The sequence below is a fragment of the Ambystoma mexicanum genome, chromosome 12 (assembly GCF_040938575.1).
Source record: "Ambystoma mexicanum isolate Mex_15411 chromosome 12, UKY_AmexF1_1, whole genome shotgun sequence".
Taxonomy (NCBI): domain Eukaryota; kingdom Metazoa; phylum Chordata; class Amphibia; order Caudata; family Ambystomatidae; genus Ambystoma; species Ambystoma mexicanum.
This window is the reverse complement of record NC_090936.1, coordinates 625,195,350-625,216,509: the sequence shown is the minus strand read 5'-3', so window position 1 is coordinate 625,216,509 and position 21,160 is coordinate 625,195,350. Positions and strand designations below refer to the sequence as shown.

General features: G+C 47.3%; 1 protein-coding gene across 2 annotated transcripts in view; it reads right to left on the bottom strand.

Annotated features, from left to right (window-relative positions):
* Positions 1–21,160, bottom strand: part of ING3 (inhibitor of growth family member 3) — an 833,611-nt gene that overhangs the window by 515,553 nt on the left and 296,898 nt on the right. For both annotated transcript variants that reach the window (XM_069629079.1, XM_069629078.1), the window contains exon 4: positions 6,242–6,307. In XM_069629079.1, coding sequence (XP_069485180.1) covers positions 6,242–6,307 — 66 coding nt within the window. The remainder of the gene's footprint in view (positions 1–6,241; positions 6,308–21,160) is intronic.

Below are 21,160 nucleotides of genomic sequence, written 5' to 3'. Positions count from 1 at the left end.
GGGTGTCAAACAGTTGATCGTCAATTGGTGAAGCCACCCGGGGATCAGAGACGGGAGGTGCGTCAAGGGATATATTGTCCGGTTCATCCTCATGGGCCTCGGCAGTGGGCCAAGTACCCTGGCCATCAGCGGGGGTACAGGGATTTGGGTCTTGAGAAACTAGGCCCTGTGAGACTATCCAGAACAGAATAGATGTCATCATCTAGGTCATATTGATCATCCTGGAAGATATCCTCAGAAGGATCAGGTAAACTTTGTCTGGGCAGAGAGGAAAGGTGAACCTCAGGAAAGTGATGCCTATGCCTAGGCGTAGAGGAAAAGTGAGCCCCAAGAGAGTGATGCCTTGGGTACTTTAAAGGCCTAGTGCAGTCACCCATAGGCCATGATCTTCAAAGAACCTCATCAAGCTCGTCTGAAAATGTGATCAATTCTGACTTTTTTTTCCATGCAGGCCACAAATTTTTCTCTTGTCCATGCAGAGGAAGAGGCTTCATCAAGGGGAGGGTGAACAGTGTATCAGACAGAACAGGGTCTTTTTGTAGGGCCTGTGACAGGTGGAGAGACTGGAGAATACCCCTCGGGTAAAAGGAAGGCCTTCTTGGGGCCAGAGCCATGAGAAGGGGCCTTGGAAAGCTTCTCTCATGAGTCTGAAGCATTTTAGCAAACTTTTCAGCGGGTCTTTCGACGCCACCGCAACATGTGCCAAACTTTTAGGGATGGCGCCTGGTTAGGCCGAAGCCTGTGCCTGCCACGATGGTGCAGGTGCAGTGGGTCCTGGGCTGCGACATTCAGTGGGCCCTGGGCTGCGACATTCAGTGGGCCCCACAGAAACCTTTGATGGGCGCCGAGATTGGCCTCTTGGATGAATTTGTTGACTAAGGCAGAGGGGTTGTGTGCTTGGCCTAAAGTGAAGGATGTGTGCCTTTGTCGCCGGGGTGTGCAGTCCTCATCACACTGCCGGCAGCATACTTATTGGGGCCAAGGATGGGCATGCGGGAATCAGTAAACTGCACGGTTACATCTATGGGCTCTGAATCGGAGCTGCAGCTGCTTATTGACTCCTCAGCGGGAGAGTGACTTTCACCCTGCATGGCACAGACCGCCCACTGCTTGGTATGCCTGCCCTTAAGGGTCTTATGCCGAAAGAGCTTACAGGCCTAACAACGCTGTTCTTTGAGGCCATGAGGGAGACCCTGGTTAAACTCCTTTTGATTGTCCTTGCACAGGAATTTGCAATTACACGACGGGCAAAATTTAAAGGGAGTATGCATAATGGAGGGAAAAAACAGCCAGACAGAAAGAGGAGGAGGGGTAAGAAAAAGGCATTCTCGAAGATAATCAAGTAGAAAAGGTGTCCCCACTATCCCCACTGTAAGGCCGGGCCGGAGTGCCAAGGCCGTGAAAACAGCTGTCGAGTCGTCAGAGGTGTAGAATCAGCAAAGCTGGATCAGCCGCCGAGAGGGTCGCTGTGCGTGTCTGACGAAGTGTGCGCCAGAGACACAGTAACTAGCAATATAAACTTGATAGACGAGTTCTGAAACTAAGCGACCGACCAGAAAGGCAGAAAGAAAACTATCTGGGGGACCTGGACGCATGAAGGATTTTGGGTACACTACAGGTCAAGTTAGGGATAGTGTTACAGTCAAGCCCATGTCGACATCCCTTTTCAATCTTCGAAAAAAAAGATGCAATAGTCGATTAGCACTAGATGTCGAACTATATGCACAACATGCGATTCTAAGCAGATTCACAAGCATCAGAAATACATTTGTAGGCAGCCTCGCCATATTTGAAGGTTTCCTAATGTTCTTCCATCTCTCACCCCATGTTTCATCTGGTAGAGTATATGTTAATTCCTTGTGCCAGGTCGATATATATGTAGGGGAGGATTCTTCACTGGATGGATGTTAACATTAATAGATTTTGAAAAGAAGTATGGTCATACGGCTACTCTCAAAAATATTTTCTCTCATATCTTGTTAGCGACCTAGTGGCTGCTTCTCTGTAGTATCAAATGCGCTCCTTCTTGGAGTTGGGTGGGGGCAGAGGGTGCGCTCGAGAGCAGCCCACTATGTTGGCTGCGCATTTGTGGAGCCCCGCTCAAGCTTGATCATCCAGACTATGACATTTTACATGTATGGTGTTTGCAGGCTCTACAAACTGCATTAAGCGCACTGATGGTGCGGACCCCGTGCCAGCGACCCAGAGGCACACATGATCTCCAGCATTGGGTGTCTGCCCCGGACACAGTACCACCTACCTGGAAGTCCAACTGAGCTGAGCCGGCCACTGCCGACCACTAGCAGAGGACGAATCAAATGAGGACCTGGGAGGGTTCCATGTAATTTTGCCAAAAGTAATTACTTTTAAAAAATTGAAGTAATCATTTTAAAGTAAATTACCTTCATTTTTTTATTTGGGGGTTCCACCCCATGCCACCCTTCTGCTTCACTTCTACCCTTACCTCAACCTCCATTCCATTTTTACCCCTTAAGCCACAATTATATTTTTCAAAGTAGTTTCAAAGTAATCACTTGGAAGTTAATTACTTTGAAGTAATTACTGACGTTGAAACCCCGGGATACCGCTGGGAGAACGCAAACTCATTATTACATCTCTTGAATACCATACAACTGAACAAATACTTATGAGAATTACAGCTGTGAATATATGTAATCGTACTTAATCGCAGACTGGGCCCTCTTCCTTGTTTGTTTCACAACCTAAGCAATGTGGGCGATCCTGCGGGACGGTGCATATGACAGCATCTGGAACCATGCATACCACAAACTGCTTCGGATACACAACTGCATCGAAAGGGTCTTTCAAAACCATTCTGAAAAGTTGACCATGCCCTTTGAGTGAAAAGATACCCGATCCCGAACTTCTGTGTCAGGCGTCAGCACTGGAGCAGGGAGATTCTTGCATACGGCCAGACCTACCGACAATTGAAAATGAAAAACCCATATTTGTGCCACGAAAGCTCGGAAGGTGTGTGGCCAAGTGTTTACATTGCAAGGCGAGTTAAAACGCTTACTTCACTCTATAGCAAAACCGTGTTACCATGTGCAAATAACTGAAACTCACCCAGACTTAACTGAACAAATAGCCCAAACTTAGGTTACTCGCACATATTGTTTTTCCTTAATATCTAGGCGGTGCATGGGTAGGTGGGACTGAGTGACAAATTATGTTTCACCAGGGTCCCTGCCAGATCGAAGACCGGCCGTGGACGGCCTATGGTATTCCGTCATACTGGTACAGCCTTTCTTCAGCTGTGCAACACCATGGGAAGATCTATGTTACAGGGCAAATGTGCGCACTCTGAATAAGGGAACCAAAGAGACTTTGCTAGAACACCTTATAACCTCATCAACTAGTGCCATGACCCAAGTGTAATGAGTCCAAGTGTTTAAAGATCGAGTGTGAGCGAGAGAGAGGCAGACACACAGAGCGTGAGAAAGGGAGAGAGATTGGCAAAGGCAATGTAAGAAGTGAAATTGGACCGGACTGCAAGTGCCTAGTGATAGGAGGCTTGCAGGTCCTTTTCCCTTGTAAGGCCTACTTGCCCCTCCCTTCCAAAGACTAACCAACTTCCCTCTAAGATCCCCACCCCCTTACACTACACACACACACACAAACAAACCCCTGCCGATGGCCAGTACAGGACTAGCTATTATGATATCAACACGGCAAAGCTCTCCTCTTCCACCCTATCATGCTACCACATCAGCAACTAACCAGACCTAAAACACATACCTTGGGCTTTCTGCTACAAACATACTCCCCAAGTTTCTCCGCCAAAACCCTAGACGGCAAACTCTGCACACATCAACAGGGTAATTCTGCCCTGCAACCATTAAACACCAAATGTTTCGCAACTGCATCTCCCCACTTTCCCACTAATGACATCCTCAGCCCCCCCTACACTACATTGTACCAACGCTCCCCGAGTCACATGCAGAGAGTCCACCTAGAGTGACGAACACTTGACATAAGTACTTGATTGTAGGCATTTGTAACACAAAGGAGGCCAGGAAGACGATGTGTGGCCAAGAGGGAGACAATTTCTTAAGAAATTCCGCACAGGGGCAGAACAGCAAAAATTATTTGAACAAAGCTTGGTGGCCGACAGGAAAGTATACAATCGAGACCAAAGCCGAACGGCAGTTCGCCCCACCCGACAATCTTTTATCATCTGGGAGATGCCTGAAAAGCACCTTGTCATTTGGCCGGCAGTCAGCCTGACGGAGTAGAGAGTGCACAGAGGTGGCGTGACCTGTAGAAGGCGGAAAATAACTATGCCGAAACCACTACTGCAGGCCTGCTATGAAGAAGCTGCAGCAAGCCGGGAGTGTATACAGAATGATGGCGATGTTTCAAGACATAAGAGAAAGAATATCAAGTTGGTTACCAGTCCAGGTGAAACCGATATCATCGCTCACGTCCTTGGCAGAACCAGTGACGTTCCCCGTCCCCCCCCAACTGCGAGAAACATGCAACAGGAGTTAGCACACAAACCCTAATATTTTCTACACTGAGCCCAAAAGTTCAAACCAATTTGTCTTTTGAGAAACACCTCTATAGTGCTATTGGTCGACACACGACCTTGCCAAGAGTCAGTGTCACTGGAGTTTATAGTGCCCGGCACAACTAAAGAAGAATCATTGCCCTTGTCACAGTTCAGCCATCTTTACCTGTATGTGGCTATTTGGACTTAACCGAAAAAGGGAATAAGAAAGTTGTAAACCACTTTGTTCTATAGATCCCTCTGCAGTTCCAGAGTGTGATACTTGTAAGTCAAAAAGAATGCAGGGAATTTCTTCCTTGTACCAGTGGGGCCCTGTCAAAATATATAAGAAAAGTAGACCGTTTGGAATCTCGTCTAGAGAAATACCAGCCGGGCTACAGTCTACACCGAACTTTGGGGAATCAGCAAAAAGAAGCGAGTCATTCTCCTAGCCCCTTGGAAATCCTATAGAATTTTGTGTGCCAACACTTTGTTTGTACTTTTATGAGCAAACAGTATGTCGAAAGACTTTACATCCAGGGGAAGGGAGTCATTCTCTTGGATTGGAAGAATACTGTTCTTTTTGGACTTTGGTTATTGCAGCTATAGGAATAGATTAGGAGCACTGACCAGGACAGTGCCTTTTTGTTTGACTTCCCCCGACTTCCTGACACTTGCCTGAGTTTCTTTAGTTTGGGTAGGGAAACCCTGCTAGGCTTAGAAAGGTTATACTTTTGTCACAGTAAAGGTGTATAGCAATCACTATGGCACCACTTGGTCAGTCTCATCATTCCAAGTCACCACAGCAGACAGACTTCCATTTTGGCCAATCCCAGTGGTCCAAACACACAAAGAGCACAATACACAATTACCAGGTCTAACAGTTTTGCAATGCACTGCTACCAGAATGGCCACCATATTTGTCCATTTGGCTACCAATTCAGTAAAATAAAAGGATAGAGTGATGTAGCCCAAAAAAATAAAATGTAGCTGCCACCAACCTACTAACCCAGATTTAGTGGGTAGGAAAATACCCAAGGTCAAAATGGGATGCTCGAGAAGCGCTTTGTCCCAAGCAGCCATATGGGCTACTAAGGGGAACCATAAATGAGTAGCAGCTGTAGTGGCGCATCCGTACAAGTCCCTAGACAGCAAAAACCAAAACGCCAATCAAAAGGTCAAGGGGAAGAACAAAATTTGCTCAGGATATTCAAGCAGGACTTTATGGAGTAACCTCAATACTTTCACCAAATAAGCTGCTCATTGCGACACGGTAGCATAGTTATTCCCTCTTTAAGTAGTCAAAAAAATCACTAATCCTCCTGTCATCATCATGGTGGTTCTAACTGAAACAAAGGTGTTTAACTACATTTGAAGCGTCAGAGGTGTGCCGGTAGTCTCACAGGGTTACGGTGCATGCAGTGGTATTGTATTACTATAGAGCAGTAGCCTTGGACGGCACAGTTTGAAGGACCCTGGAGCAACTCCCTTTAAGCATAAAGCATCACTGGAAACAGATCACATTGAAGCCAAATCAGAACCTTTTACATCAATGCACAATGGCACATTCTTAATCAACAGTAACTATTGCTGGTTTTTGGACATACTTAAAATAGGAGAGGTTAGAAACTATTATGCAGAAGAAATCTCTAGGTGTTCTAAAAATCAACAATTCTAAAAATCTTTATTAAAATTCCATCAAGAAAAAAGAAATTGTCATGATTGCCTTACCAAATCGTAAATCTGATTTGCCAACTGCACCTTTTCATCTGCATCTTCTAAAGCTTTAAAATAATCCTGCAAATAAAACATTTGGAAGAGTGAGAAGTTAGAATTATTTTGGGGGAAGAATTCGTTTTTGGAACAAAAAGAAGTAAACATTTAAAATGGCTTCACAGGACTCAATGCAATCAATATTTAAGATTGAGACACCTTCCCTGATTATTAACACCCTACCATCACATTATAGCTTTGACTCCCTAACCCACTTCCCAGTGTTCATTTCCCCCACTCCATTCAGCCTCTTTTACGTTAGGGGTTTTCAATTAAAAAAAGCATGCTAACTATAGGCCTCATATTTTAAGCGTAGCCATCCTTTTCTTTGATAAACATTTTTGGCCACAGTCATACACTTGTCCATGCCCATAATCTCATCATGGACCGCAGTTACAGCAGTGAGGTGCACAGACGTCTTGCAATTAACAAGGCTTGCACCAACAAGCATCTTTATACATCTAGTCACCTCCAGGACCATTGAAAATACTCCCATACTCTTACCAGCCTTCTGGTGAGGCGTGTGAAACCATCCATCCAAAGGATAGGATCATTCTAACAAAAGAATTGTAAAAGGACTTTGGCGTATAGTGCTGTAAAAACACAGCAAAACAACAAATACTAATAGACAAAACTCTGTACGAGTAGCAATGGCAAAGCAGTCAGGTTTGACTCAAGGGAGGGGGGGGGGCTAGTTCGTCCCAACAGACTACAGAGGAAATTACATTGCACAGGTTTATGGAAAAATATAGTTCAAATATGTTATGTAGGATTAAGACATCACTAAATAAAGGCAATGTAAAAAACAAAGTAAAAGGGCTTTAGGGCTTATTGAGAATCCTCGAACTATACCTGGTGACTAACTCAGGGTATTATAATGCTAAGAGTTGCATATAAAAAAGGATTCCTAGGCATAAGCAATACACGAGTCATGTTCCGAAGCACAATGCCAAAATAGGAGCAGTCACAGTATTACTCACAAACTCTAGAATACAGTAAATCAGGTTCCTCACAGGTAAACCAGTGTAGCACCTAGAGGGAGTGAATAATGGCCGAAAGGCCACCAAAAGTCACTTATAATATAAGAAATTGCATGGTCTCAATACACTTCTAGATATCGGTGTAAACAAAATAACCAAGGTTAGCTACTGTAAAAACAATACATTTATATGGACAGGAGTGCAATACAGGGTTTTATTTATTGTAGTCCCTAATAAATCACGGGTGCCAGCTAACAAGCCAATCTTTGGTGTAAAGCTCCAGGAATCTAAGGGGGAGCCATGAAAATCTCATTGTGCGAGTACCACTTTAAGTTACTTTAGGGGTAATTTAAAGTTGTGTAAATGTTTTCCCGATAGGAATTAAAGGGACAAAGTCCATAAACGAGCCACAATATGGTTAAAGCCAGATAAGTACTACTTTTACATCACCAGTCCAGTCAAAGAAGCCATCAATCCCAGAGGAGAAACCCTTAAAGGCGCTCCGGCTCTAAATTAGAGATCCAATCAGCCATAGAATGCAGGAAGCAAAAGCATGATTTGGGCCACTGCAGGTCAAAGGCAATCATTTGCTGCCTGCAACACCCCACTACCCCAGGACTCAGAGGACCCCCAACAAGTGCAAGGAATAGATCAGGGCCCAAAGACCCAGGGACAAGCACTTGAGGTGCCAGTCACTGAGGCTTTGGCTTGAGAACCATGGGAGAAGCCGCTAATTATGCTGCTTCTTTCACTGAGCTGAGACAAGGATCCAATACCCATGGACTTAAACCCCCGGACCAGTGATGAGCCAGACGGACAAAAAGAAGAAGAATCTGTGCTACCATGAGGATGCTCCATCAGACAAACATCAGCAACAATGGGGAGATCAGCAGGAAAACGAAGGAACCAAACAAAGGGGATCTGGGCAGCTCAAGGAGCAAGACAAGGCAGTCAGCCAACAAAGAACAGACTTGTGATGAGGTCAACAGATGGAAGCAATCCAGTTTGGCATAAAATGGAGCTGAAGTGGAGTAATGGTGACCCATCACTCTTCTAAGCCAGGGAGCCTCCCTACCTTGAGGAGCTTGGTTCAGCAGCATTAAGAAGGAACTGGGGCAAGGACAAAGAAACCAGGTGTTGGGTAAGACTTTCATATTTGTGATAAATCTTCCTGACCTGTGTCGACCCCATAACTTTTTGCTTGGACTTGGTGATTATTTTCCCTTGTCCCTAGGTGAAGGGGAATCCTCTCTCACTGAGTCTTATATTCTTTATGTGTGACCTTTTTATGTCTCTCCATAGTGTATAGTTGGAGTTCTAGTTTCCTATAACTTTTGGGTTTAGCCTGGGTTGAGACTTTGGACTTCTCGGTTAAATTCCCTTTAACGTACATGGGTGAACGACTGTTCCAAAGGTGTGAAGAGGGATTTGAATTCCCTTTACATTTTATATAGTGAGCCAGCACACCTCACCTTATGTGGAGTGCAATGTATCCCCTTTCTTACTTTACTGGTAACATTTTTGTTACAATTGCAAGTTTACTAGAATAGGGCTGGTGGCAGCGTTTTTTTATTTTATTGAGTTAGCTGATAAATCAATTTTACAATTACAAGTTTTAAAATGCACAGTTTAACAAAACATCTTAATAAAAAATAAAAATGTTATATGACATTCACATTGTCAAATAAGGTCATATCTAATTCTTAAAAAACACCTCAAACTAATTTAAATAGTTATTCATAAAATCAAATTATGTTAATTTCAGTGCATACAGGAAGTTTACAGCAGCAATTCGGAGTGAAGTCAGATGACCAGTGAATGTAATAATCCACATCTGATCACAAGTGACTGCACAGTACTCAGTGAACAGTTTTTTAAAGTGCAATGCGCGTAAATCATTTAGCATTGTGCAATTAGTTAATAAATGTTGCAGCGTTTCTTTGTTCCCCACGTTCAAATAAAATCGACATACATTTTAATGACGACAGGCCGGACTACGTCTATTCTGTATTTCTTCTGTCGGCCATAGATTAAATCTTAGCCGTAAGAAATCATGTCTATGCAGGACTGAGGGTGATTTTAACATGCATGATTCAACAGCACTGTTTTTTTCATGAAACTGATTATTTTTAATATCCTTATACTTTTGGTACTTTTCCCTAGTGTGAATCCAATCATTTTGGAACAATTTAGTTTTTGCTAAGTTTAGATTTTCAATTAAGACTTGTAGAGATATTTCTGCTTCCATTAATGTCTGAGTAACTATCATTCCATTCTGTACAAAATGTATGAGTTGTGATTAACATATATTTGGACAGAATACTCGACAGCATGTTTGAATCAGGTGCCAGTAGACATTTTCTGAATAAAGAAATAATTTGCCATAAATATCTGGAGTACAATGAGATTAATCCCATTTCATATCGCACCCACACAACTGGTACACAATTGGGCAACCCTAAAACACGCCGCCAATATTGACCTTCAATTTTCTGCCACATCATTTCAGTAAATAACTTATCCTCAACCCCATAAAGTAGAATATGAGTAACATTTTGTCTATAAAATATAATGACAGGTTAAAGGGAAAATTTCACATACTTTGCTTGAACAATGAGCGATTGAGCTATTGCCGCGACCAGTTTTGTATCGAGATTCAGGAGATATGGTTTATCTGTTGTGGTATTGCTCAGAGTTACTCCCAAATATGTGTACAGTAATACAATCTCCAAGCAGGAGCCCTGCAACACCAAATTCATGTATTTTGCATTACATTTCTTGTTACATATGATTTTTGTTTTGTTCACATTGATCGTTAATACATTTTGAACAGCATACTTAGATAGAGCATCTAGCAATTGTTGGAGACTTTGGGGTGTCTGACATCAAAACAAGGTCATCCGCGTAATAGAGAGCCGCAATTCGTTGTTCACACATCTTAGGAGCAATCAAATCTCAAATTCCTCGCTCATGTCCATGATGAAAAAATTAAAGAATGCTGAGGCAATGATGCATCTTTGCCTTAGCCCTCGATGTGTTGGAATCAACTAAGTCAAATCACCCTTCATGGAAATTCTTACTTGTATACTTCAGTATTAGTATGAAGGGCTTCTATAAAAGGCACGTAGATTCTCAGGACAATTCGCTCTTTTCAATTTCTGGAATAATATCTCTCTCGAGATCGAGTCGAATGCAGCCTGAAAATCCACTTTACATGTCTTTTGTAGTTGCACAGTCACGAAATGATTATCTTGAATGGCAGTGATGGTGTACAAATTGATGGCTGTACCCAAACCTGCCACAAAGCCAGTATGAAAACGATTTCTATGTGGAGTTTGAATTGTCCAGAGATTAAAGTCTCTTAAAAATAAATCTAGAAAAGATGTTACCCCATGCATCAAGCAGGGCGATCGGTCGATAATTGGAAGGAGACGACGATCACCCTTCTTGAAAATTGCCACTAATATGGAACGACGACAGGAGCTTGGAATTTTAACGGTGACAAGAACATGTTGAAAGATATTACAAAGGATGGTTGCCCAAGCCTCAGGATGATGTTGTTTAAACATTCTGTTATGAGGGCCATCCGGGCCTAGGGCTTGAGAATTGCTTGATAAAACCGGGGGCGGGGGGTGGTGGGGTCTGGGGGGCATGGCCAGCGAGCATAGGATGAGTACATGAATCCTCAGAGCTCCCGGAGCCGCAAGTTAGATCCTGTCTCTATCCTGCAACTTCGGGTCGCTACACCCACAAAAACGCACCCACAAGTGGCGGAACCCCTCTACAACGGGCTGCTCTAATGTGGGCTTGAATCACAGCACCATCGGTGAAATATCAGCTGTGGAAAATCGGCCTGACCAGCGGTGACAGCTTGACAAGATGGCCATCGGAGCAACAGACTAGAAGTTGGCGCGAACCACGGAAGCGAACCCTCAGACATCCTGAACCTCTGACGTTCGGACCACACTGCTGTGACACTACGGTGGAAGCCTGCTGATACTGGCTGCGTGTAGCCACTGGTGTGAGTACTGCACGCGCCCAAGGAAGCGCACAAGCGACACCGGCTCCCTGAAGAGGCCAACCTCAGGACACTGACGAGCTCCCGGCGGGGCTGCAATCGCCGACACTGAAGCGGTAAGGAGCAGAATATCCAGACCACCCCTGGCGTGCTGTCCCAGCGCCGGCCAGCCTCAAAGCCGTTCGCCGCACAGGCGGGCGTTAATACAACGATACTGAGGGCTCCAACAAGCTGTGGCAAAGTGTCCCCTAGAGCTCCACGACATAGCATAATGCAAGAACACTGAGGCGAGATTTAGGAGCACTATAATCAAGGGAGGGGTCGGACCAGCGAAGTAACAAATTACCCCGGAGTAAAGGGATTGCTACGCTAACATACACCTTCCCAGTAAACTGGGAATCAGCTGGACCGTCCTGGCTCACACCAGTGCTACGCAACAACGGTGCCTCTAACCGTGCACTACGTGCTTATCTGCCCGAGTTACATACAACATGGCATATACTCGCAAAGGAACTGATATTGAGAGCTACAGTACGTGAGCTGCAATTGGAACTGAAACATAAGAAACGCTGCCTGTGGGGTAGGGGAGATAAATGCCAGAATGCTGAGACCGGGTGCTAATGTGCCATTGAACCTGGGAGATGGCTGCCTGCTGAATCTGCAGTCAGGCGCAGGTGCCCTGTAACAGCGCCAACAAGACGACATTATTCACAGCATCAGAGGCGGGGAAAACTACACGGAATCCCTGCGGATCCAGGACAATTCCAGGAGTATCTTCCTGCAGGCAGCAGGAACAGACTGTTTGGCGCTCTACCTGTTAGCGGGAGGGGCAATGATGCCATAACCATGTGACGCGCATCTAACACGTGTCGGAAATCATTGCATGACACGATCTGCTCACCACCTCCCAGCCCTGACGCACGAAGTCATACTCCCTGAGCTCGAGACCCTGACTACAGTCCCCATATAAGAGGCATTAACAACACCATGTCATTGTCTGGTGTCTTTGCAGTCTTTGAAGTGGGCCGTCGACCTATCCACAAGCGACAGGGTCACACAGAGTCAATGAATGACACAGGATCGTAAAGAGATCATTAAAACACCTACTCCTCGAACCAATATCCAGGCCTTCGTGATATAGGCATTGGTAGACCTCAAGGGCCGTGAATTAAATGTTGCACGTGATACCGCAGTGGACCCATGGAAAGTACTCACGAAACAGTTAGTGCTGAACACCTGTGAAAAGAATGGGAAAGTGTGACATGGTGATAGAAATTGCTGCAGAAATCCCCCTAAAGAGATAGACACCAAACCTGGTGGCCTTGCCGCCCACTGCAAACTGTAATCAAACATGTAAGGACAGCAATGTCTCGTGGAATCTCCTGGCCAATGCTCCCGCAAGATCATAATTGGCGCACCTGGTGATCTGCTTGCCAGGTTCCCAAAGAGACCCTGGAGCAATAGAGAAAACTGGAAAGTGCCTCACCAAACAGTAACGCCCAGAGTACATACTCCACGGATCCAAACCATTCTTCAGACAACAGTTGTGGTAGACCGGCTTCCCGCACACCAACGCTGGCTATAACACTATGGGGAAAGATAGAGTAAAGTCTGCGACAACGCAGAGCAAAATGGAGCAGTACACAACCTCTGCTAAGTCCCCTCACATGAGCAGGCCAAATCTGGCAATACAGTGGGATCGGAAAAGAATATATCCCTATAAGATGTAATGAATGATATTGCCAACTCAAGAACCTCTATGGAAAAGAAGATGGATGGAATAAGCACAGGTGTCGCTGCTACGCCATGACCTGCAAAAACGTACGCCCCCTACGGGAGAAGCTGAGGGTCGCATTTCAGAAAACAGAAGATGGCCTGAGGAGTGTAAACCACCAAATGACAGAGGTGTTGGCTCGCCTCAAGGCACTGGAAGAACGGGTGGAAGAGGAAGAAGGTAGGGAAAGACGGAACAACATCCGGATCCTGGGATTACCCGGAAAATCGGAAGGCACGAGCATGGAGTTATTCCTCGAGCAGTGGCTCGCGGATCTCTTCGCTCCCAAGACCCTATCGAAATTCTTCTCAAGCAAAAGAGCCCGCCGAATACCATCTGGCAGACAAATTCCTGGAGCTCCCCCCGTACAATAATTGCTAAGCTCCTGAATTACAGAGATACGGATACTTTAGATGGCCAGATCTAAAGGCCCCACAACATACAATAGCTCCAAAATTGCCCTTTTCCTGACTTTACCAGAGAGGTACTGTGTCGCTCGCCAAGAGTGCACGGACAGTTATTTATCACCAGTACATTTGCAGAGCGAATACTTTGAACACGCAGGTAGACGAAGCAATGACTCACACCCACACGCGCAATTAGAGGATAAGTAGCACTTATTCAGCTATTTATTCATAGTTAAACATACATAAAGCAATAAATGAGAACAGAAAAATAAATTACAGAAAGGATAGTAAGTTAGCCAGAATACATCACCATGGGTGTAACGGAATTCCTCATCTCACCAGAAGCGGCTGAAAGACCCCGGTAACAGTCAGGCCCAGAGCACAACAACCCACAGGGATTTGGAATAAGGCGTCCCCCCTTCAACTGAGGTCTTTGTGCTTTTCCCGCCTGACCTTTCCAGAGCCGCGCATTATATGCCCTCCTCAAAAGGGATGGCAATTTCTCGAACCTTCTGGTATTAGCGCTTGCGCGTTGATGAGTGACAGTTGGTTGCCGGTCGGGTGAACCGACAGTAACACCAAGGAGCAAAGCGCTTCTCTCTCCTACAGCACCACGGAAAACAATTCCATAACTCATCTTGAAACCTTGGCATGCCCATAACAAACCTTATCGGGTACAAGCCGGCACCTGTGGATCCTAGCTTTCCCAGCGCTGTGTCCTTGGCTGAGGCATGGGGCACACATACTCCTACACAAATATATTACATTCTGGGACAGCAGTGCAAGCACCTCCCAGGAACCTCATGCACAATATCCAATAGCAGCCACTTTACCTCTAATGGCGGCGTCTGACAGTGATATCTGAACCTTGCAATTCCTGACATGGAACGTTAACGGGTTAGGTGGTGGTATTAAGCGAAGGATTGTCACCCAGGTTTTGAATAGGTACACACCGGATGTGGTGTTGCTCACCTAGACCCATTTGGCAGGTACAACCTGCAATATTTTTAAGCGCACCAACTACCGCACGGCACTCCATGCCGGCTTTACCACGGGCTCACCCATAACAAACCTTATCGGGTACCAGCCGGCACCTGTGGATCCTAGCTTTCCCAGCGCTGTGTCCTTGGCTGAGGCATGCACACCAGTCTCAGCAACGAATAACATTGAAAACATGTTTTTCAGCAAGAACAGCTTCCACTGAGGCATTGAATAAATATCCATTATGGCTCTGAGTGCCCCCATAATGCACTGTGCACCAGCGCCATGTTTTAGCTCAAGCATCACAGGTACAGAAAGCAAGGCAGACTTTTGATCCACTCAAGAAACGCCTTCAGACCCTCAACATAAAATACGGACTATTATTCCCTGCACAACTGAAAGTATACTATAACAGAACCACTGTACATGTCACGGACCCCAGAGAGGCATGGAGTTGGGTGGAAAGCCATCGAGAGGAGGACTGGAGACCAAATAGAAAGCGCGACAACGGCAGGAACCTGACACGGCCGGAGAGGGGGCCGCCTGAGCGGCCACAACAAGAGTTGGAAGCACTACGGAACGATGACAATGACTGAGGCGAAGGAGATGACATTGACATACTACGATATGCATCGAGCGAAGGCATCATGATTTTATTACGTGACCAATCTGTTCACAAAACTGTAGAACCTGACATCATAATAGCTGGCGGCCCAGACCGCATATGCGGTCTGGGCCGCCAGCTATTATGATGTCAGGTTCTACAGTTTTGTGAACAGATTGGTCACGTAATAAAATCATGATGCCTTCGCTCGCTGCTGTTACCTGGCGAACAGGATAGTTAACCACCTTGTCTAATTGTTATTGACAGCTAATTTTCTTCTCTTTTCTTTGTTCTCTTTTCTCAAGCTGTCAGTTGTTATCGTTTGGGCAACAGATGCTTCCAGTTGGGTGGAGTATAGGGAGGGGGGAGGGGAAGTTATTTATTATGGTTTTCCACGGGACCAAGATGCACAACACACATACTCCTACACAAATATATTACATTCTGGGACAGTAGTGCAAGCACCTCCCAGGAACCTCACGCACAATATCCAATAGCAGCCACTTTACCTCTAATGGCGGCGTCTGACAGTGATATCTGAACCTTGCAATTCCTGACATGGAACGTTAACGGGTTAGGTGGTGGTATTAAGCGAAGGATTGTCACCCAGGTTTTGAATAGGTACACACCGGATGTGGTGTTGCTCAACTAGACCCATTTGGCAGGTACAACCTGCAATCTTTTTAAGCGCACCAACTACCGCACGGCACTCCATGCCGGCTTTACCACGGGCTTAAGGGGGTGCTCGTACTGATTCACAAAAAGCTCCCCTTCAAACTCTCCAAGGTAACACAAGACATGGGGAGTAGTTATGTCTATGTAACCGGAACACTGTGGAACCAAACCATAGCAATATTAGCTGTGTACTCACCACCTGCATTGATGTCCACATTTATTGAAGATGTTACCCCTTTGATTGTCAATGATACCTCAGACACACTGATTTTGGGGGGTGATTTCAACGAGGTCATGAACATAGGAATGGACCGCACGCACCTGAGGGGCAGAAACACATATGCTCGCACAAAACTGGCCACCTTCACTGAGGCACTGGGATTGAGCGATGTGTGGCGAGATCTCCACCCTAGGGCCCGAGAATACTCATTCCACTCAGGGGTACATGCTTCCCTCTCAAGGTTGGACTACTTCTTTATGCCAACAACAGACATACAAAGGGCGACTAGCGCGACCCTACTCCCACAGGGAATCTCTGACCACTCTCCCCTACTAATGGAACTGATGACGACAAGAACGCTTCACCCGCCCTTCTGGCACCTTAACAATTATTATTTGGGCTTCCCGGAATTCGTAGAACATATCCAAAAAGCTACGAAAACATACTTCGAACTTAACACAGTTGATGACCCTCTGGTGCTATGGGAAGCGTACAAACCAGTGCTGCGAGGAGAGATCCTCTCTTGGACAGCGGCACATAAGAAAGCACACCTAGAAAAGATAAGGGAAGCAGAGGTGCAGGTGGAACAGGTAGAACAATCTCACCTGGTACTGGACCTGCCCGAGACCAACCGTTCATTAATATTGGCCCAAAAGAAGTTGCAGAACATAGCACTAGATAGCGCCAAACAAGCACATAGGGCGATGCGCGCCAGAATCTATGAAACGGGTGACAAGGCAGGCAAAATGTTAGCGTGGCTGGAACGCAGAGATGAGGGACATAGACAAGTCAGAATGCTAAAACTTGAAAACGCTAAACCTTTGTTAACCGACAAAGATATTGCGGAAGGTTTTGCAGCTTACTATGCTGGTCTTTCCAAGTCCCCCGAGACCCCCATCAACACCGCCGTGCTAGACGAAATCAACCTCCCAAACCTAACTGTCGAGCAAAAAGACCTGCTCGAAACAAACATCACAGTAGAAGAATTGGTGCTGGCCATGTCGCAGCTCCAATCCGGGAAAACTCCTGGGCCGAACTGCTTCCCGGGGGAGATATGGAAGAGAATAGAACCAAATGAGTTGGCACCGCACCTTCTGCGTGTGTACACTCATGCAAAGGCAATAGGCCAACTACCCACAGACCTGAGGAAAGCCACTATAATCGTGATACCCAAGGCTGACAAACCCCCAGACCAATGCAGTTCGAATAGGCCAATCTCACTAATAAATAGCGAAACGAAAATCTTAGCGAAAATACTGGCAAATCGATTACAGATAGTCATTACATCACTAATACATCCGGATCAATGCGGCTTCATGCCCAAAAGGTACACATGCATCAACATACACAGGCTGCGCTCGGCACTAGCAAGAATCCCTGCTCGCCAAGGTCCCCTGGCACTTTTGATTTAGTCTACTGAAAGCACTGTGGGAAATAATGCACCAAATTGGCTTTGGGGAACAATTTATGAGATGGGTACAACTTCTATATAACTCCCATGAGGCCGAGACCAGGGTGAATGGGTGGCCATCCAAACCCTTTAAACTAGGCAAAGGGACGAGACAGGGCTGTCCTCTATCTGCAATGCTCTTTGCGCTGGCAATGGAGCCTTTTGCTATACTATTAAGAGACACTCCGACATGGAACGGATTTCGATGGACAGACGATTGGGAGGATAAGACCTTGTTATACGCAGACGACTTGCTCCTATACCTATCCGACGCTACAATCGCCTGTCAAGTAGTAATGCACATGTTGGGAAGATACGCATCTTTCAGTGGTCTAAGGGTAAACTGGTCAAAATCCATACTATTCCCAATTAAAGAAGTAGAAGATGCTGTTCCACGTGACTGCCCTTTTCGCGTAGAAAGAAACAAGTTACTTACCTGTAACTTGTTCTCCAGCATGGGTCTGGCATGGATTCACATGCTCATGAATATTCCCCGTTGTCAGGCCGGGAATCCTCGGTGTAGAACTATCAGTATCAGTTTTGTTTCTGATCTGTCTTTCTCAGTAGTAACCAATCACTGGTCTCTGGGTCATACTGCCCCCAGCCAATGACTGCCCTCTCCCTAAGCCCCGCCTCTGGCAGCCATCCTCAGATTTGGTAGCACGTAAAAAGTGGCAGTATGACCAAGTGATGAGCCGTAGAGGGGTAGGCGGGAGGGTTCGCATGTGAATCCATGCCAGACCCATGCTGGAGAACAACAGTTACAGGTAAGTAACTTGTTCCTTCTCCAGCATGGGGTCTGGCATGAATTAACATGCTCGTGAATATAAGAATACATAGCAGTATACACATGCACAACCACGGGAGGTGGCAATAGGCTCAACATTAAGCAATACAAAAACTCAACATTAAGCATCTCTTACATCCTCACCAGGTTCACCTTAAGCGAACAGGTTGCGCAGCACTGCTTGGCCGACCCTGGACTCCTCCCTGGAGTCCCGATCGACGCAGTAGAATATTGTGAAGGTTTGGGTCGACCTGCACATAGGCGCCCTGCAGATGTGGAACAGGGGCACTCCAGACAGGAACGCTGTGGTAGCAGCGATCGCTCTGGTCGAGTGGGCTCTCGGACGGCCGGGCAGCGGTCGGTTTGCCAACCGGTGACAGTGCATGATGCAGCCAGAGAACCATCTGGAAATGGAAGCCTTCGTGAGAGCCTTCCCTTGATTCACAGGTCCAAAGTTTACAAACAGCTGTGATGTCTTCTGAAAACTTTGTGCGGTCCACGTAGAACTTCAGCGCTCTAGCTAGGTCCAGCGAGTGCAGAGTCCTTTCAGCCGGCGACGTAGGAGACAGGAAGAAAACTGGCAACACCAAAGGTTCGTTGAGATGGAAGTCCGACGGCACTTTGGGCATGAAGGAGGGGTGCGTCCTCAGCACCACCCTCGTGTCGTGAAACGTCAAGTATGGTGGCTTGCAAGATAGGGCCTGGATTTCTCCCACTCGTCGTGCGGAGGTGATGGCCACGAAAAACGCTGTCTTCCACGACAGAAACTACAACGGTGCCGAATGCATAGGCTCAAACGGGGCCCCCATGAGCCTGGTCAGCACCACGTTGAGCCCCCATGCCGGGGCAGGGGCATTCACCGGCGGGAATGATCGGAACAATCCTTTCATAAATTCCTTCACCAGTCGATGAGACCACAAGGACGCCCGTCCCGTAGTTCGGGTGTATCGTGAGATGGCGGCCAGATGTATCTTGATGGAAGCGTGAGCTAGTCCAGCCTTGGCCAATGACAGTAGGTACGGCAATACTTGAGGGGCCGTAATCCACAGAGGGTTCATCTTCTGTGCACGGCACCAGACAGAGAACCTCTTCCATTTATGTCCATAGCACCTGAGAGTTGAGGACGCCCTGGCCTTTGCAAGAACCTCTCTGCAGTCGGCCGGGATGTCGTACCCTCCAAACTCGTGCTGCAGGAGCCAGGCCTGCACGTTCAGGGACTCTGGGTTGTGGTGAAGAATGACGCCTCCTTCTCTGGAGAGAAGATCTGCGTCCGTCGGCAGCTTGACTGGTGTGGACGTTGACAAGTCCAGAAGGTCCGGGAACCAGATCGGTCTCGGCCACGCCGGTGCGACGAGGATCATCCTGCACCGGGACCTCTTGAGCTGGTTGATGAGCCGGAGCAGCAACGGTAACAGAGGGAATGCATAAAGAAATAGGCCGTCCCAGGGGAACGAGAAACCATCGCCCATGCTCCTCGGCTGGGGGAACCTGCTGGCGAACCTTCGGCACTTGCAGTTTGTCGCTGTCGCGAAGAGATCGATCTGGGGTTCGCCCCATCGTCGGAAGAGTCGATCCACTTGATCCTGGCATAGTTCCCACTTGTGGCAAGAGCGCAACTCTCTGCTGAGTGAGTCGGCGATGGTGTTTTTTTATTCCTGCCAGATGAAAAGGCACCAGAAACATCCCTTGGGTGACGACCCAATGCCACAGATCCTGGGCTTCCTTGGATAGGGCAGGGGATCTGGTTCCGCCCTGCTTCCAGATGTACAACGTCGTGGTGGTGTTGTCGGTGAAGATCCTCACCACCTTGTTCTTGAGGGACGGAAGAAAAGACCTGAGGGCCCAGAACACTGCGCGGAGCTCCAAGATGTTGATGTGGAGTGACTTCTCCTCCGGGAGCCAAAGGCCTCTCGCGTGAAGATCTCCAGAGTGCGCTCCCCAGCCTTCCAGGGAGGCATCCGTCGTCACCGTCACCTGGTGAGCTGGGGTCTGAAAGTCCATGCCCGCCGACAGATGAGAGCGGGTACCCCACCACCGGATCGCCTGACGGAAGGTCTTGTTGAGAGGGATCCTGTCCTCGAAGCTGCCCGTCGACTGGACCCAGCGGGCGTCGAGAAACTCTTGCAAGGGGCGCATCCAAAGCCTGCAAAGGCGCACCAGATAAATGCAGGAGGACATCATCCCGAGGAGGGACTTGATAGATCTTACCCTGGCTGTGTCCGTGGTCAGCAGACGCTGCACCTTGCCCAGGATGGTCCTGGTCCTTTCCTCCGACGGCGAGGCCAGCCGCGCCACTGTGTCGAGCTTGGCTCCCAGAAACAGGGCGACTTGCGACGGAACCAGGTGGGATTTTGGAAAGTTGATGGAGAACCACAGGTCCGTGAGCAGCTGGACGGTCTTCGCAGTGTGCTCGTTGGCGAGCTCCCTTGTCCTTGCCCGGATGAGCCAGTCGTCCAGGTAGGAGTAGACGTGGATCCCCTGTAGGCGCAGTCGCGCCGCCACCGGTGCAAGGCACTTGGTGAACACCCTGGGTGCCGACTTCAATCCGAATGGGAGGGCCTTGAACTGGTAGTGCCGCCCTTGGACCACGAACCTGAGGAACTTTCAGTGTCTTTTTAGAATGGGGATGTGGAAGTATGCATCCTCCAAGTCCAATGACGACAGGAAATTGCCCTCCTCCAGCTGTCCCAGCACGTGCTGGAGAGTGATCATCCGGAACTTCTGTGCCTTGATGTACTTGTTCATTCGTCGCAGGTCCAGGATGGGGTGCCATCCTCCCGTCTTCTTTTTAACGAGGAAGTACCTTGAGTAAACTCCGGAGCCCCGAAGCCTCTTTGGGACGAGCTTGATGGCACCTTTCTTGAGCATCACCCTTACTTCCAACAGTAGTTGAGGGACGTGATTTTCCTTCCTGGCCACGGGTGGAACGCGAGGGCACTTCTTCTGGAATTCAAGGGCGTGCCCTTGGGCCAGGGCGTCCA